We start from the raw sequence: 13,064 nt of genomic DNA, 5'->3' as shown, positions 1-13,064 counted from the left end.
AGTAGCAGAGGCATAAACATCTCATTAAACTGATCAGTAGCAGAGGGATAAACATCTCATTAAACTAGGCCTTTTCTACGCCTATGATATTTGGAGAGACCTGTCCCGGCGAGTCTGACATTTGGTTAGAAATCATAATTTCTGAGACTACTAAGATTTTAGGTCGTTTTTGTGTGAGTAACTAATGAGAGTAGATTATAAAATCATTTTACCATGACATAATTTCTTTACCTTTGTCATGTGTGCGTACTAACACGTCATTCTTGGTGTACATACTCAGTGACCTTAATTTCTTTAAATTTTGATTACCTTGGTTGGTTGCCTTCTCCAAGATCTTGTCAGCGTTACTCGTAGTAATGCAGGTCATAAGATTTGTGGATAAATCTAAAGAGAAATATTATTGTGTTTTTTTTCTCCTCAAAAATGGAGCCGCGGATGCCAAATTCAAAAAATATACGACAACATGAATTTCCAACCAATTTTAAAGAATTAGCTACATCGTTTGCGACCACGTTAATAAGAAATTGAGGTTTTCTGTCTTCTGTTTTAAGTGAAATGTCGAGAAATTTGACGGCTGATGTAGCAAAACTTGACGGTTGATGTAGCAAAACTTAACGAATGTTTTGCAAATCTTGACGGATGATGTAGCAAAACTTGACGAATGTTTCGCAAATCTTGACGCATGTTTCGCAAATCTTGACGCATGTTTCGCAAAACTTGACGAATGTTTCGCAAAAATTGACGAATGTTTCGCAAAACTTGACACGCAAATAAACCCCACAATATACAATATAAAATTTTATAGACATGAAATTAACTTATTACACAATATTTTACATACTTTGTCTTCATTTTGGCTCCTACATATAAGTCTATTGGGCAGCAGGAAGTAAGGTTGTCGTCATTAAGAAATGATAAACCTTAAACTGCCCCAGCTCGATTAAATCTAGGAGGATAGAAATAGATGAAATATAGTAAAATATTTTACAATCTGTGAAAATTAAAAAGTAAAAGAATTAAAAACACAAATTAAAAGTGACCTTCATTACAATTTGCTGATATATATTATGGAAAGCTGACTTTTATTACAGTTCAGTATTGGCCAAAGAAATTATTTCACACTTAGGAGCTTTAAAAGGAAAAAAGTTTTTTTTTCCAAATTCCGTGTTGGCCAAGGGAAGTGTGAACCTGGTTTTAGAAGCTCCTCTAGTTTAGTGATTGTGCCAGTTTTTTGCCAAAACGATTTTTAAGCGTATGTAATCAAGAGCAATGTGATTGGCTTTGAAATCTAACACGGCATCGTTTTTGATGAGTAAATCATTCAATGAATATTCCCTCGCTTTCTAAAGAAAAGTACAGACACATTTTAATCGCTTTTCTAATTTTCCCAATCTATTTGCCCCAAGGTAAATAGATTGGGAAATTGTACAAGCCCATGCCGAGCCAGAGGTCAATCCCCTACTTGGTATCAAAGTCTATTTTTGTATATTTTGCCATATTATATCAATTTTTTTTTAAAACGATGAGAGAGTATTTACAACCATATTAAATCATTCTTTAACTTGGTCAGGTTATCGGTTTTATGACTTCAATGACTTTCACTGACTTACTTTTCGCATAATTTCGGTGGTAGATTTTAGAAACACTGTCCATTTCTACTTATTCTCTGATTTTCGTTTTTTGCGTTTTTGCCCTTTTCGCGAACGTTTCCGCCCTCAAAAATTCTAAAACGGCAAAACGCAAAAGTTTTTTCACGCAAAATCATAGTTAACTTAAAAAACGCAAAGGTTTTTTCACGCGAAGAAAAAAATCTTTTTTAAAAAAAATTTAAGGCCCCTCCCTGAAATTCGTTGTTATCAAAAAAGTCAATGACATAGGGACATAGGGATGAATTTTATTAATACGTATACATTCTTGCCTTTTTTAACTCTATTAATCTATTATAATAACTTTTGTCTATTTTACTTTAAACAAAGCAAAAAAACTAAAAAATATTTTAAAAAAATCTGTTTTTTACTCATTCGCGAAAAGTTTTTTCACGCGAATATTACTTTTTTCTTTGATTCGCGAAAGTTTTTTACGCAAAATTTGTTTTAAAAACCGCAAAAGTTTATTCCATAATTTTTTTGATACGCGAAAGTTTCTGCCCGCCAAGGTTCATGCCCGCCAAGTAGTTTTTTCAAAGCCCACTTATGTTCTACAACAAACTTCGAGAAAATGTCCTCACTCCCTCAGTCCCTGCGCCACACGCGACGGAGAAATAATAAAGTAGTCCAGGACATCAAATCAGGGGTCTGGTTTAGATAACCAGTTTATTGCGGGAATTTGTTTTTGTTTTTTTATTTTCTGAGGTGAAGCGGCACGTGCAGTCAATGACATTTCATTTAGAATTGCATTGTCTTTTAGATTTTTGCAGCAAGCCATAAAATGATAAGAGTTATTCATGTTTGTGTTCTAAGCCAAAGTTCCACAGCAGGAGTAGCTAATGGCGTTTTTAGATACAGTTAGACCCTCTGTAATTCGAACTCGCAGGGGACCAAAAAAAAAGTTCGAATTAAGGAGAGTTCGAATTAGGGGGAGTTCATAAATTTTTGTGAAATTTTTACTTTATTCTTTTTCCAGGTGGAAAGAGTATTTTTAGAAACTCCAAATTGTGCAGCTACTTCTTCATTGTGCCGACGTTTTGCTGGAAGAGTCGCCATCTTGTTGATTAATAACAAGAATATATCCTTTGTAGTTTGAAAACAATCCTAGACCAACGATTTTGAAATCAAACATGTGAAACCCTGTTTACACTCGATGAAAGATTAGCAGAGGGAGATAAAACGGCTACTTTACGTAATTCGATCTTTAAAAGTTCGATTTACAGGGTGAAATGATCTAAAGGGACTGGAAATATAGTTTGAAATATAGAGGTATTCGAATTATGGAGGTTCGAATTAGGGGAAGTGAATCATGAGAGTGTGTTAAGGGGTTTTAACGGGACCAGAAGATTTGTTCAAATACACCTTCATGATAATTCAGGAAAACTAACACTCCATCGCAGCTTATTTAGCGATCGGAGGAGGTAAACATCACACTTTTTATAAGAGTTTATTAATGAGAAAACATGTTTTTTCGTGATAACTTTTCTTGCCGCGCTTTGTTTTTAATGAAAAATACACATAAGTTGTATCTTATTATTAACGTTTCCTGAAAAATTTAAAGAAATTGATACGACGGAAGTTAAAAAACTGGAGAAAACACGCTTTCGTCTCTAGCTAACAAACTCTCATAAAAACACTATTTTTACCTCCTTTTTTTTCGATATTGTAAAACGATGGAGAGCCGTAGGAATGCATGTATATACAATTGAATTATCGTAAAGGTGTATTAAAGAGAGGTTCGAATTAGGGGAAGTTGAATTACAGAGAGTCTACTATGGCTACAAATAATAATTATTTCAGATAAACTAATAAAAATATGTCTTTTCAAAGTTCTCAAGAAACACAGAAAAATAAGATGACAAAGGATGAAATCAGTAGAAAAGTAGGTTTTTTGTTTTATATTTTATAGTCATATTTTTATGTGCCTTCTCTTTACCCTGCTGAAAAAAATAGCTAGCCAGTTACCTAGCTCCCCAAAACAATCAGCCAGGGTTAAAGGGGAACCATTCAAACTTTGGTGCCATGACCGAATAATTACAAAATGACTATTAATACGGAAAGAACTGAAACAGTCTTTTTCGGCAACCACAGCCAGTTAAAAAAAGTTAAGAACAAAACTATCAACTATATGGGTATTCCTTTGAAGAGAAGCGAAAAAGTTAAATATCTTGGGGTAACTCTTGACCAAAAAATGCAATGGGAAGAGCACATTAATGACATAAATAGAAAAATACTAATTAAATATTGTAAAATTAGAACCATTGCATCCTGTTTAACACCTCACACAAAAAACCTTTTAATTAAGGCACTTGTCATGCCATATTTCAACTACTTATTTCCAATAACTGTGAGAGAAACTTACTTATGGTAAATATTGTACATTATGTATAAATCATTATTTCTTCTTAAATACAAATTGAAGTTTAAAAAAAATTATGTTAAGTTGATTTGATGCTACAACTTTTACCCCCTACCTATCTTTACGTCCCACTGTGGCAAAAGGAAAATTCATTTTTACAAAGGCTTTTTTGTACAATATAAAGAGATTCATACATATCTCAAAATAGATACTAGCTAACTGTTACACTTCTAAAACTAATCAAAATTACTGACACCAGCCGACAGAACATAAACACAACACTTCCTTTCTAAAGTATTGTATATGGGAACACAATGATCTAAAAGTCTCAACAGTCTCGAATATATTTTTTTGATTTTAAAGTCAACTCAATGCTTTTAAAGTTCTTATCAATACCGCTACTTGCATCGATTGTGTATGGTGATTCAGTCATTGCTACTGCCAACTTTCTCACCCAAAATACTTCTAAGTGAAAATATTTGTTGAATGTTTCATGTGTTTCACCAAATGATGGTCCCACTGTTTAATCTTATCTCATATAAACAAGGGGCAGCTTCTTTTACAATTCTGCCACACTGACCATTCTTTTGTAACATGGTCCTGTATCACTACCATTTGTCTCGTTCTGAAGTGTGGAAACGTGTGATAGGCAATTTCTTGTTAAAATATTCTTTTTGCTTCTATTGTTCTGCTATAAGGTTGATCCCACCTTAACATGTATCACTTGCAGTTCTTGATCAGTTGCTTGATATCAGTGATGAAGTCATCAAAACACTCTCCTGTTTCCTGTCTTCAAATCATGCCTTTCTACGATTTTATTGATCACCCCCTTAGTAAACCGTTCAAGGGCATCAAGAGCAGTTTTGGACATCTTTGCGCTGTGGATAAGTTTAAGGTTTCACAGATTTTTCTTGTCTCATCAATGAACATATATCGTAGCATAGCACACAGCAGTGTCTTTTCGTTCTAGTTCAATTACTATAACATAATCATCTCACTTTGTTGTCCAATTTTTAACAACAATATATCTCTCTCTGCAGAAAGATCTCAAGTTTGTTGCATATATCCATTTTATTTTTATCAACAATTGTAGTAAAACCAAGTTTGTTTTTATATATTGTTGCACGTTGTTACTCTACTTAAAGCACCATGTTATATTTCATGGTTAGGAATGTCAGGAATTTTAGGTTGGATGGCCAATCCTTTTTAAAAATATTGGCAAGGATCAAACTTTAGAATTGTTTTAAAAGAATTAGCATTCATTTTATAACCAACCTGTTCTATTAAGATGTTTGTTATTAAAATTTGTATTTTTAAGGAAATCGAAAAAGTTAATTTATCAGAAATTAAAAAATGTTAGGGTTGTCAGAAAAATACAGAGTTAAAAAAAATACAGAGTTAAAACTAAGTGGGCACACTGGAACCAAAAATGCTAAAAAACTACAAAATATCACCACCACTTAATTCTTCAATTATACTTTTTATATATGGTATTTTTTTTCGGTTTTAGTTTTGTACATCTGATAAACACGTAAGCATGAAACCTTGAGCCATAGTTTTATTTTTTTTATGATGGTGGAAATCGACAACATGATGATGTTGGTATTTTAAGTAAATAAAATCAACAGTAACGTTGTTCAAACTAAATTACTTGGCATGAAATAACACGATATAAAGTAAGCAAAACTCGAGTAAACATGACAATGAGCCTAATTTTATAAAAAAAGAAGGAAATGTATGAACACATGTTTATAGTTTTAGATAATGAAATTGATTTGTATGCATTGTAAACACTTTTTACATTTAAGCATATCTTGACAACTTTAGTGTAAAATACTAAAATTGATTGAACAAACATGGAGTGGGAAGGGATACATAATTAGCAGAGTAATGCAGTTAAAAGCTTACAACATGAAAAGAGGTTGAATTGGATGTAAAGTAGTATGTAAAGGCTTATGTGTACAGTTATAAATGATGTGGTATTCTTTCTTCAGGTTGCTGATATGGTTAGATATATTCTTTTTGCTGATCGAAAGAAAGTTGGCATAAAAAGACCAGGTAAATCAATTTTTTAAAGCTGTCCATACGCCTTAAAAAAAACTTGCTTCACAAAAATACAGTGTTGTAGTGTTGTATGAGCTCCAAAATTAACTGCAGCTGTAGTTTAAGTTTTCAATTTAAGTGTTAAAAGCCGATTTGTAATTTAAAAAACCTTTGACTAATAAACCCACAAAAACATAGTGCATTTTTCTAATAGACTAACTTTTCACTATTTTAACATTTTTACTAATAGTCCACCCTGTGCACCATGTAAAAGACACATACCAATATGTGAGAGTCTGATTTTATGCATGTCTACAAAGATGATTATTATAACATCTATATTATAATACTCACTGTTTGTCTGTGAGGTTTTGTAATCGAAAATGTTATTGTAATCAACCTATAATCTTAATAATAACCGACCAAGTAAATTTGGTAACTTAATTTCAACAGGCAGGCAAGGATTCACAAAATATTTATGCTTGAAATATGCACGATATATGTAAATATAGGTGAGTTCAAGTGGTTTTTATGACGTTGAACTGTTGAATACTTGAAGGCTCAAATCAACACCTCGCCAAAAAAATCTAAACTCCATAATAGTTGGAATTACATGTAATTTTTGACATTGTAGATCTTGTTAAACACGTTATGAAGGAGCATTCTAGATCGTATGCAAAGATTTTTGAAGAAGCATCAAAACAGATTAACGAGGTAAAAAATGTATAAAAAAATATCAAGCATTTTTTTCTTTGCTAACTGTGAACGATCTAATGACATTGTTAATGTTTTTGTGATGTGTGATGTGCTAGATATTTGGATTTGATATTGTTCCAATGCAAAGTGATGACGGGAAACAAAAAGGATACACTCTCGTCAACAAATTGCATAATCATTCCACCTTCATTTGTCAGTATACTGGAGTAACGTAAGTCCGAATTTTTATTTTTTCTAATGTGCATTTGAATTGATTTAATCCAAAAGTTTGTGGTGGAGTATATATCTTTTAAAAGATTTAAATAAATGGCATTAAATTTTCGTTCTATGTTTTTTTATTTGCCTTTTTTTTGCGTAGGTTATAATATACTTGCAGAAAAATTTTTCTGAAAGGTATTGATCTACTTTGTGTTTTTATTACCAGTGATGAGAAATCAAACATGGGCTTATTGATGATAATGCTCAGCATGATTTTTATGAATGAGTACACTCTGAATGATGGTATGTATTTAATGGTTAAGGTGGGAGTAACCCCTTTAATTTTTTTTTTTACGTAATTAGTTACAAAAGGTTATTTTCAGACTATATATCCATATTTTTTTTCTGTTAAAACACACTTGTCACGATTTTATAGCTAAAATACTATTATATTTCACCAAAAAATGTTCAGCCTCAACAATTCCTCTTAAATTAAAATTCATGTATAATTAATTAGTTTGCGAAATTGTACAGAAACAAATGACGTAATTATTAAAGAGAAAAGTTAATAACAACAAAGATGGTGCATTATGTAGAAATTTAAGACGATTTCATTATGCTAAACTGCACGAGCTTCAACTTTCGATAGCATTTCGTTTTACTTTAAAATTTTTTAGACATGCTTGGTGAACCATGCAGCCATAATACGGTGTGCGGAAATCTTTTTATTCAGAATATTTTTCTTTTAACAGCGTTCAATGCAGCAGGGGATGCTAACAAAGAATCTTTTGAAAAAAACAAAAGGCTATTGTTAAAAAAATATGAATAAACAAAAAAAACCTCTCCGCACCGTTTTAACAGGGTACTGCACACCGTTTTACCAGGGTATACCGTTTTAACAGGGTAAACTCTGCACACCGTTTTAACAGGGTTTTAACCCAAGGTTCATTTAAAAACAGAAGCTGATAAGAAATAATGAGATTGTAAAAAGTTGAGCTTGTAAAATAAAAAGCAATTTTGGTGTTATAGGGGCTACGAACCGGTTAAAATGCTCACATTCCGTATATCCCGCGCACATATTAAAAATCCGGCAAACGCGTTTCGCTCAATAAACAGACCAGCGCACTTTGCTCGCTGGTTCAATATTTTTTTTCGAAAAGTATATTACAAAGAAATTTTTCAGCGAGACTCATTCTGGATGAAAAATGAAAAAGGCTGGAGAAGATAAAAATTCTAGATATATCTATATGTTCGAGTCTGTAAATTACATACATGCCGGAAAAATAGCCAGTTTGTTTTTCACCGCCATCAGGTCGACTTTCGTGTAAGTCACTAAAGTTGAAAACCAACAGCCGTTCCCTAGCCCCTTTAGGTTAAAATCATTTTTTATGTATTAAGGCCTATAATTTTAGGAAATAGTAAAAAAAGGGTATAAATAAAACACGTAAATAAATCAGCTATTTGGACAGCTAAAAAAGGTTGCTGCCACCTTAGTTAAAGTAATTTTATACCATTTTATTTTTCCTTTGTATCATTATACTTTTTTATCTATAATATGCTGAACATGAGTGTTACTAAAATTGTGTTTTTTTTGACACCTAAGAAAACACAACTCTAAAGTTAGGTGACACCAGCGTAAAGTCGTACATTCACGGGTCATATATTTATCATAATATTTAGCAAAATTAGCAATATCTTTTAATTGCCTTGTATTTGGAAGTATTAGTTCATTTGTAGTTCATATAATATATTTATTTCGTCTTTGGATATTGCCAAAGAAGATAAATTTTAGTTATTAACTATTTTAGCTGTTTTTTCCACTTCGAGTTTCTATTCTGCATTTTACTATTTATAAAAATTTAAGAGTGTTCTCATATATTTATTTTTAATTTCAAAAAATAGGTACGAGAACCTGCTGGTTCCTTTTTCCCCTGAACTTGTCTTCTTAGAAACATTAACCAATTATCTAATGTTGGCGTTATCGGCCTTCAGCCCTCCAGTCCAGTCCACTCCAGCAACTCCCCGACTAAAGTGTTACCATATTGAAACGTTTTTATATTTAACACCAACTAACGCTTAACACTTTTATTTTCAGATAACACTGTTGACGCCATTAACATTGTCAAGTCCTTTAGTGTGAACAACTCTCAAAAAATACTTTTTGCTTATTTTAGTATCATTGTGGCATACTTTAAAAAAGTTTGGCATCCACAAAGACAAGTACGTTCACATTTTTTTTTTCCTTGTATTTTGACCAGGATGGCCACGTCTAAAATCACATAAATAACCTAAAAATGAAGACCCTTTTGTATAATCTCCCTAAAATTGTTTATGGTAACATTCATTTTTTTTCGGATAGTAACTTTTCGTTATTCCGTTTTATGTGACAAACAAGTTAGAATATGTTTATCATATAATATTTACTTAATTACTACAATTTGAAAAGAATAGCTCCTCTGGCATTCAAAGAAAGAAAAGACTTGATTTTTCTCCTAAAATATGGAATAGTTTTTATACGGTTAATGTTTCTCCTAAAATTTAAGTCCGAAACCTAAATTCTCCTAACATTATTAATTTTTTAATCTCTGGCTGCCCTCTTTACCTTAAATTAATTCTGTTCAATTAAAAAACCGTAATTCTTTTTAGATCACATAGATATTTTGGTGATGTTGATAAATTAATACAGGATTTTGTGAAGAAAAGGTAAATTTCCTTTCTTTCCGTAACCCAAAAGTAGTACTGTTTCGAAAAACATCCCTGTGGCGAAACCACTGGTATGCTTTAAAAATGGCGTACAGAAAAAAACAATAGTGAAAATAGCCCCACTTTCTTTCGTACTTTTGATTTTTTCGATCTACAATTACAATATTTAATAAACTTTACTTGGATTTTTTATCAACTTTCAGCTACATAAATTTTTTGAAATTTTCTATCTATAGATCAGAGATTCAGAAGGTTGAAGAGTACGCTTAGTTAGCACGCTTTGTTTACCGTTCAATTTTCACTCGTCAACGTTCAATTTTCACTTGTCAACGTTTAATTTTCACTTGTCAACGTTCAATTTTCACTCGTCAACGTTTAATTTTCACTTGTCAACGTTCAATTTTAACTTGTCAATGTTCAATTTTAACTTGTCGACGTTCAATTTTCACTCGTCAACGTTCAATTTTCACTCGTCAACGTTTAATTTTCACTCGTCAACGTTCAATTTTCACTCGTCAACGTTTAATTTTCACTTGTCAACGTTTAATTTTCACTTGTCAACGTTTAATTTTCACTTGTCAACGTTTAATTTTCACTCGTCAACGTTCAATTTTCACTCGTCAACGTTTAATTTTCACTTGTCAACGTTTAATTTTCACTTGTCAACGTTTAATTTTCACTTGTCAACGTTTAATTTTCACTCGTCAACGTTCAATTTTCACTCGTCAACGTTTAATTTTCACTTGTCAACGTTTAATTTTCACTTGTCAACGTTTAATTTTCACTTGTCAACGTTCAATTTTAACTTGTCAATGTTCACAGCGGACTTAAAATTTATTTGGTTTTAATTTTAATTTTCACAGAATCAGCAAGAAGAACTTTAAACTGATCCAAAAGGGATTAATTTCAGTGAAGAAAGGGAATTGAATCAAAGATTACGAATTTGGTCTAAAACTTGCAATGTTTAATCCCGCATTTTTTTAAACAAGGATGGACATGCGCAGTGTTTTATTTTGCATTTTAACTTTTTTTCCGGCTTTTTTGCAATTTTTCTGTAGTTTTAGCATAAAGTCAACTTCACCCATAGCTATTTAAAGTTATAACACACTTTTAAAGACAAGTCAAACATTTGTTTTAGTCACCTTCACCGCCGCATGAACATGTCGAAAAATATTGCTGTCTATGTAGCTAACCCCTTGTGTTTGTTCTTTTCGTGTTCATATATTTACTTACTTCAGACTAGCTGTATATTACAAGCTGCTTTCCTTTGAACGACGTGAGTCTCGTGTTTTCGAAATTTCAATCTCGTAATTTTTATTGCGCATTTTGCACAATTCTCAAAGTGTTTTCGCAATCCTTTTTTCCGGATTTATTTTCTTCCCGGATAAATATAATTTGTTAATTTTTTACCTGAAACTGCTTTATATGGCATATCTCGACAGAATTGATTACATTTTCGATTACTGAAGTAGATTGCAAATTATTTCGATTGTGATATCGTGCTCCTTTATAGTTATTTGGAGAAAACAAAAATACAAGGACCGGAGGGACCTACCTACCAATATCACTTTGGAGCTCGGACGAAAAAAGAAATAAGCATACGACAAATACTTGAATTTGTTACAGAGGTATGTTGTAAATTAAGCACCTTATAAGTTGAGTTACTTTTTCGCGATTTTAATTATGGTAGGTAGCCTTAATTAAACTTGCTCATATCACAGGCTGACCATAATTTTTATCAGCCATAAGTAAGTAACGGGAAGTTTTAATGTCCTTGGGTATTCCATCTTAACGGTTGGTTCTTCCTCCCCTCCGACTATAACTATGTTACATTACCGCTAGAGATACGTATAGAGATACCATGTACACAACCTTTACAGTCCGAAATAACGCATTTTCCGTTGTTCGTAGATTTATGGTGCAGATTCAATCGAGTCCTGGAAAATACAATATCGAGAAGTATTGGAATCTGAGCGTGATGCGAATGTTGAAATGAGCCAGAACGACTAAAATCACACAAAAAATATTTATTTTTATGTAAACTTGCTTAATATGTTCAATAACTATTTTTTTATTTTGTCGTAACATCCACTTTTATTTTTAATTTGTTTGAAAATAGCGTCAAACTTCTTCGGGCTAACAAGCATGGTGTGCACCTCGTAAAGGGTTGACATTTTTAAAGTTATGAAACCTTTTTAAAATTGAGAAAATTTATACGTGTTGATCAGGCCTAAGGTAAGAAAGAGCCTTTTTGGCCTTATTTCACAGGCTAATGTGAGTGTTCGTTTCTCTTCTTTGACTTTTTCTTGCAGATGATATCTTTAGGTTTCGCATTGTAATACTTAGATAATAATATTTAATAAATAATATTATAAAATGAAAATACCACTATAGTATCCAGTATCGTATGCTGACTAACAATGGTAACATGGCATACCATTTCGGCTGCTCGTGTGGTGGCTTTAGCTTTGTAAAAATGGACTTAAGTGAAATTTCAGACCAGAAGTGAGTTTTGCCGGTGGGCGGAAGTTACTCAAACCAGTTTGGGTTCACTTTAACTTTGAATCTCAAGTAAACGTCCTCTGTATCTAACCTGTCCAGAGAAAGTATTATGTTAGGAAAGAATGTGTGGGTAAAAGGATAACTAAAAGCAAAGGGCTTTACTGGACGCTCAAGTCTTCTTATACCGCTTTCTACTAAAGCCAGTGGTGTTAATTCATGCTTCAATTAACACCACATGAACTAGCGTTGCGACTGATTGTTGGTTAAAAATTTACTTTTGAAGAGACTGAGAAAAATTATGTATTGCACGTGTGAGGTCAAATTGTCATTCTTCGCATCATTTTCTCAAAATGATACTCTGAACCAGCCACACGAGATTAGAAGAGACAGTCAATCGAAAAGCACGAGTTAAAGGGCCGCGGAGGGACATGGAAATACGCTAGCATATCAATACTTTTTCTTGCGCTTCAGCAACAAGAATGGTCCGTGTACAATGGTACACTATAAAATCTCTCTTGATGTGCCGCCCAGCCCTAAAAATAATGTGGTGTAATTCCTATTGTGATCTTCCTAATCCATGCAAAAGATTGCATTTCCAAGTCGCTACTTTTGAATCAAGGTTGAAGGACTTTTGATGAAGATTTTAACTTTTTAAAGAAATTGAAAATAATTAGGCGTTTAACCTACAGCTACCACATTACTTTTGAAAATACAGAGCAGTTAAAGTTAGCAGAGCTAGCAGTTGAGCAGTTAAAGTTATAAAAAAATAATACTTGAGGACAATGTTGCAAAAAAAGCTACTCAAGGTATAATGATTCTCATTTGCAACATGAAAAATTTGTTTAAAATTTCTAGGAAAAAAAAGTTGCAAAATGAAAAAATTTAATGTGGGGACA

The 13,064-nt window shown here is 32.4% G+C and overlaps 1 protein-coding gene across 1 annotated transcript; it reads left to right on the top strand.

The window, feature by feature from the left end:
- The first annotated feature begins 3,384 nt into the window (after positions 1-3,384).
- LOC130636021 (non-structural maintenance of chromosomes element 3 homolog) lies at positions 3,385-12,062 on the top strand. Its single transcript, XM_057445598.1, has 9 exons — positions 3,385-3,528; positions 6,000-6,063; positions 6,683-6,762; positions 6,861-6,976; positions 7,190-7,266; positions 9,138-9,183; positions 9,610-9,666; positions 11,180-11,294; positions 11,578-12,062. Exons 1-9 carry the CDS (start codon positions 3,463-3,465, stop codon positions 11,674-11,676), a joined length of 720 nt encoding a protein of 239 aa, XP_057301581.1. The 5' UTR covers positions 3,385-3,462; the 3' UTR covers positions 11,677-12,062.
- Positions 12,063-13,064: the final 1,002 nt, after the last annotated feature.

The sequence above is a fragment of the Hydractinia symbiolongicarpus genome, chromosome 3 (assembly GCF_029227915.1).
Source record: "Hydractinia symbiolongicarpus strain clone_291-10 chromosome 3, HSymV2.1, whole genome shotgun sequence".
Taxonomy (NCBI): domain Eukaryota; kingdom Metazoa; phylum Cnidaria; class Hydrozoa; order Anthoathecata; family Hydractiniidae; genus Hydractinia; species Hydractinia symbiolongicarpus.
Note: the sequence above shows the minus strand (reverse complement) of the source record. Positions and strands in the feature narration are given on the sequence as shown.